The 6,305-nt window shown below is 40.2% G+C and overlaps 1 protein-coding gene across 2 annotated transcripts in view; it reads right to left on the reverse strand.

Annotated features, from left to right (window-relative positions):
* Window positions 1-327: 327 nt before the first annotated feature.
* The window catches only part of CRK (v-crk avian sarcoma virus CT10 oncogene homolog), a 28,894-nt gene continuing 22,916 nt past the window's right edge, over window positions 328-6,305 (reverse strand). For both annotated transcript variants that reach the window (XM_012653028.1, XM_012653027.1), the window contains exon 3: window positions 328-2,953. In XM_012653028.1, coding sequence (XP_012508482.1) covers window positions 2,946-2,953 — 8 coding nt within the window. In that variant the 3' untranslated portion in view covers window positions 328-2,945. The remainder of the gene's footprint in view (window positions 2,954-6,305) is intronic.

The following is a 6,305-nucleotide window of genomic DNA, read 5'->3' on the forward strand; positions in this document are numbered from 1 at the left end:
AGTTCCAAATTCTTAGCCTCCCCCCTCAAACTCACAAGGATTATTTGCCCACATATATCCATTTCTGGACAAATCTGATGTTCTCTGTATCATTTCAGTCTCCTTTCTTTGATGCTCCCCTTAAATCAATATTTCATGACTTGTGGAGACCTTTAAAAATATCACCAATGGTTAATCTGATCTTTAATAAGCACCCACAGAGTGTGTATAATTACTTCTTTATCTTATTATATGATTGTTCATAGGCTGTTGAGGGCATACACTTCCTATTCCCTAGGCATACAGATTTAGCTCTTTTGTGAAAAATATTCAAAGATTACTTTCTCTAAAAGATCACCAAGCCAAATATTTGGCCATATTTTTATTTACTACATATACTATAAACATATACAATACATGCTACAAAAAAACATTTTTTTAAAATTTAACTGTCAAGAAAGTGTATAGTGTTATAATACAATGGCACATGTTCATATTTTATTTCAAATTGGTTTGCTTATCACCCATTTCAAACCATTAATAGTGAAATGTTACTGTGGATAATTAAAAATTATCTATTTGCATTATTAACAATAAACAATTCCAACAAATTAATAAGAATTAACCATGTCAAATATTAGTATCCAAAAAAAATGGGCTTTTGCAGAAATGATTATATAAAATATAGCAGCCAATTTCAGTTTACTTTGCTTTGTGACAATGTACATATGCACTTGAATAGGAGTCTAGCATTTGCTTATTTTTGGAAGATACTTATAAGAAGTCCTTTGATTTCTTGAGGTCCAATAACTGCCACACCCAGCCAAATCCAACCCAACAGTACATGTAATGCCTCTGGACAACTGATCATTGAGAAATTCTTATGATTTGGGTAGAGTTGCATGTTCCACTAACATGGTGCAAAGAGACATCACAAGCCAATATCAAAGTCAAAGGCAAAAGAAAATACAAACATTCAAATCAGTTGTGACAAAGTTTTTCTACAAATACTTTAGATGCCATACTTTCAGGAAAACAAGATTTAATGTGTATTTGGATATTACAGTATCTATGCTCTAACTGCAAATTTAACAAAGTAGTCAGATGGAATTCAGTCTAGTACTGCAAATCTGTTCATTCAACAATAATGAGCACCCACTATGTGCATAGCACTGTGCTAATATTTTGAAACTTGAGTATTAATGTCTTTATCAAGCATTACCTTAGTGTGAGGTAAAAATATATTAAATTAGCGTCAACTCATTAGTTTGCTTGTGGTAATGTATGTCACCCATGCCAGCTGGCTTCCCTGTGCCATGTAATAAGCTTCTGCACTCCTCTCATTTGCTCACACAGACATCTGCACATCGACTGTGGCAATGTGCTAGTCACCGGGATACCATGATTTGGTATGTGTTCAAAGAATGCAAACTTATCGTATTAACCTATGCAGGACAATTAGAAAGGTACATTATTTTTCTACAATGAGGTCCAAAGCAAAGTATAAGGTGTTTCTATTGGTCACACCACACCAGACCAGTAAGTGCCTTTATAGACTGGGAACTAACTTTGAAAGTTTCATGTTATAGTTTAAATAGCCTAGATCATTTTTGGTTTTGTAGGTCTATTCTTTGGAGCAACTGACCCCATATAAATCATTCCAAACTTAAAAGGGCTTGTAAACTAAACCTGAACATAAACAAAAAGAACCAAAATGAAGGCAGTTTATAATGTAATGTACTTCAAGCACTATTCTGCCCCTGTGAAATTAAAACGTAAGTAATTCATGATTGGTTCAAACATTTTTCAAAGCTCTAACCCTACCCCCAAACTCATGTAATTCTAAGTTGACTTTTACACATGTTGCATGTAATGCAGAGGGCAGAATTTGGCCCCAAAACCTTCCAAGGAATAATGTAAGTGATTGGTCCTTCTACTCCAAGTAGAATCTAAGAATTCCAAGATTCTCCTATTAGGATACTGACACTTAGGAGAAATGGCCCTGCTGAATGCCACTAGCCAGGAGTCTATTTAGTTGTAGCAGGGTAACCCACTAGGATCCCTTGGGGGAAGGCAGAGAGCTGGGAGTTTGGCTGTCCACTTAGTGAATCCAATACTGGCTTAAAGCTATGCACTGAATAAAGTGCTCTGCACATCCTGCTTCTCACCTGGAATGAAAATATACACTTATCTTAGAAATTAACCTATTTGTAGGTTTGGGGAAAAAGAATGACAAGGGTTGAAAGAATCCTAAGAAAAAGTATGAAGCGTTGACTAGGAAGGAAGACAAATGCCTCTAGTAGTGTTCTCAGAATTCTCAGGATTGGAAATGTCAGAATGAGTCATATGATGGTCATGTTCCATAAATGAAAAAGCAATCCCAGTGGGTACTATTCAAACGGTGCATGATTACTTCATGGGGGTGGAAGGGAACAGTCTATTGCCATTTGATAGGATAGTTTCAGAATGAAAACAAAACCACTGAATAAATCAGGGTAGGCAGTGTGTACACTCCTCTTCTGGCCATCGGTTTTCCACAGGTTGATTTGCATTGCCTGAGAGAAAAGAGGCAACACACCTATTGCTTCTGATACACACAGGCATGGCCATTATCACCTAAAATTGCCAATTCAGAAGTTAACACACAGCCCTCCAGTTTCGTACCCTGAATATGGTAAATAAGACTAGGAATGGAGTAATTCAGTCTAAAAAAGATCACAGGTAACAGAATGCTTATATAAACTAGACTGCTTTTGACATCTGTAAGAAAATTGTATAGATGGCAGTTGGAAAAAAAAGATTGTTCCCATCTGTCAGCAAAACTGTTGAGCTATACTCAGCTGAAGTCCTCATCGGGATTCTGTTGATCCAGCAGACGGACATGTGTGAATGGGAAGTGACCTCGTTTGCCATTACACTCCCCTTCCCACTGACCACTCACATTAATCTTCGTAACCTTTACCAGCTCACCGACCTGCAGGAGGAGAATAAGGAGAGCACTTTATTTCCAGTTAAGAATACAAGCCGAAAAACTCCATCCTCTGATTATACATACCCTGCCCACGTGATTGCTCTAGGGCTGATGTTAATAGAAATGGCTATTTGCTGCCTCCCCAGCCCCAGCCACCAAAATGATTACTTGTGGTTAATGCAGGCAGAAGAAGTGTTTTTAGCAGTGCAGAAAAATAGAGAGAATTTAGAAAGTAGAAGGGATCCTAAAAAATGATACTTTTTAGGAAAAAAATGATAATTTTTGGAAATCTCAAGTGTCTCTGGATGAGTAATCCCAACTTAAGTGAGCTAGTGTTCCCTTTCTTTGTACCCACTACCCTCAACTTCCCACCTGCTCCACAGACCCTGGCCTAGGGGAAGAGGCCCTCTCCCTGCTTGGCATCGGCGGCAGGACAATCCCCCAGCCCACTCTCATACACACATCCTGTCTTACCGCTGCTTACACAGCAGAAGGCGATCATGGCAAGCACACTTCACTTGGTCCCAGGAAACTAAGTGTTCCTATTACCTCCCAACTAAGGCAAGCCTTTTACCACTTGGGCAGGGATAGGCCAAAACTCCAAATCCCACCAGCTCCCTGCAAAGCCCCCACCTTCTTTGGTAAGCTTACTTGGCAGGCCACTGCCCGCCAGCCCTCAATCCCACCGTCTACTGACAGACCTTACTGCTGCCTCAACGCCACTTGGCACCTGATCATTACTCAACAAAGGGACCAAAAAAAAAAAAAAAAAAATCAACTATCATATTTTTGCTTCTATTTATAAAAAAAATCTCGTTGCAACATCAAACATAAAAAGTTTTATGGCCTGGCGCAGTGGCTCACGCCTGTAATCCTAGCGCTCTGGGAGGCCGAGGTGGGTGGATCGCTCAAGGTCAGGAGTTCGAGACCAGCTGGAGCAAGAGCAAGACCCCATCTCTACTAAAAAAAATAGAAAAAAATGATCTGGACAACTAAGAATATATATACACATAAAAAAATTAGCCGGGCATGGTGGCGCATGCCTGTAGTCCCAGCTACTTGGGAGGCTGAGGCAAGAGGATCACTTGAGCCCAGGAGTCTGAGGTTGCTGTAAGCTAGGTTGACGCCACAGCACTCTAGCCCGGGCAACAGAGCAAGACTCTGTCTCAAAAAAAAAAACATAAAAAGTTTTAAAAATCTAGGATATACCTCTATCCTGTTATGAAACTTTAGACAAAGTAGGTCTGATGAATGGATTCACCCTGTAGCAAAATATTGATGTGACTAAAGAAGTCTATGACTATCCTTTAATTAACAACACCAGAGTTCTCAGCATACTCTGTTCATTCATTTTTTGTTGTGTGTTTTTTTTTTTTTTTTTTTTTGAGACAGAGTCTCGCTCTGTAGCCCTGGGTAGAGTGCAGTGGCATCGTAATAGCTTACTGCAAACTCCAACTCCTGGGCTCAAGCAATCCTTCTGCCTCAGCCTCCTGAGTAGCTATAGGCGCACACGACACCTGGTTAATTTTTCTATTTTTAGTAGAGACAAGAGTCTCGCTCTTGCTCAGGCTGGTGTCAAACTCCTGAGCTCAAGCAATGCTCCCACCTCAGTCTCCCAGAGTGCTGGGACTGCAACAGTGAGCCACTGTGCCCTGCTTTGTTCATTTGGTTTTATTAAATTAATAACTATCATTTATCTAGCTATTACATAGTACAGTAGAGGGCATTTTATATAAATTATTTTCCAATCCTCATAATAATCCTGTAAGACAGAACTGTTTTCATTTTATGGGTGAGAAAACAGAGGTTCAGAGAAATTACATATACCTGAAGTCAAAAGGCTAATGGCAGGATTGGGATTTGAGCCCAGAACTATTTGGCCCATTTATATTTTTTCTACTATATCAGGAACTTCCAAATTATGCTCTTAGGGCCATAGAAGTTCCCTAAGAGTGTCTCTAGGCCAACTCTGGCAAAAGCTAACTTAAGTCCGGCCCCAGAGCCTCCTGTTGATCTCACTAACAGACAAAACAACTTGCCTATTATCCTATTTCCTAAAGAACTATCTGAAAACCACAGAGGCTTAAAGTGGTTGGTTGTGTGGGTCACAGGATGCTAAGAAAAGGAGGACAGAAACAAGGGAATAACAGACAAGAGATAAGATACAGAGGGTGAGAAAGCAGCAGCTTCATCTGCCGATATTGTGAATATGGCTACTGGGGAAAGGGAAGAGAGGGAAGGATGATATGGTTTGCCTGTCCTTGCAAACAGATCCATTCCCTACAGGCTGGTAGCACCAGGGTTCTGTTCACTCCCAGCAATTTTCCAATTCAAAGTTCCTGACGTTCAAGAAGATCAACTATGACAAGCAAAGATTTTCATACAGTTTTTGAGGAGAGGAAGACTAGGACATCAAAGTGAAGTTTCCCTTGCTAGTAAGATTTATTCCTTTATCCCAGACCCTAGTTCTCAGACTTTATCTCACTTGTACCCTTCTTTTTTTATTTTTCAGCCTCCAACTCCTGGGCTCACACAATTCCCCTGCCTCAGCCATCTGAGTAGCTAGGACTACAGATGCGCACCACCATGTCCAGCTGATTTTTAAATTTTTTGTAGAGACGGCGATCTTGCTATGTTGCCCAGGCTGTTCTGTAACTCCTGAGCTCAAGCAATCCTCCCGCCTTGGCCTTCCAAAGTGCTGGGATAACAGGCGTGAACCACTGTGCCTGGTCTATTCCTTTCTTTTTAAAAATCTTGCAGTGTTGCAAGAAGCTAGGCTTAATACCAGCCCCATAACATTTGAGTATTCCTTAGTGAATTTTCCTGTTTTTGACCCAACTACCCTTGACCTCACCCTTTACACATACACACGTGTGTGCAGATGCACACGTTACTAAATTAATGTCTCTGTGCTGCTAATCACTTGCCATGTTAAAGTCAATTATATCAAGTGCAGCACTTCTTGTAGTATTTTTAGTATTTATTTGTACTGTCTGTCAAGCACTCATGGCATATAAAGTGCTATTCTGGTGGCCGGACCCAGAATAATACAAATCTCTGACTTTGAGAAAGGAAAAAATGTTTGAGGGGATATGTATGCTCATATCAAAATTTTATTTTATTTTATCTTGGAGACAGAGTCTCACTTTGTTGCCCCGGCTAGAGTACCGTGGCGTCATCCTAGCTCACAGCAACCTCAAACTCCTGGGCTCAAGTGATCCTTCTGCCTCAGCCTCCCAAGTAGCTGGGACTACAGGCATGCGCCACCATGCCCGGCTAATTTTTTCTATATATTTTTAGTTGTCCAGCTAATTTCTTTCTATTTTTTTAGTAGAGACGGGGTCTCGCTCTTGCT

Source organism: Propithecus coquereli, unplaced genomic scaffold (genome assembly GCF_000956105.1).
Source record: "Propithecus coquereli isolate 6110/MARCELLA unplaced genomic scaffold, Pcoq_1.0 Scaffold409, whole genome shotgun sequence".
Classification (NCBI taxonomy): domain Eukaryota; kingdom Metazoa; phylum Chordata; class Mammalia; order Primates; family Indriidae; genus Propithecus; species Propithecus coquereli.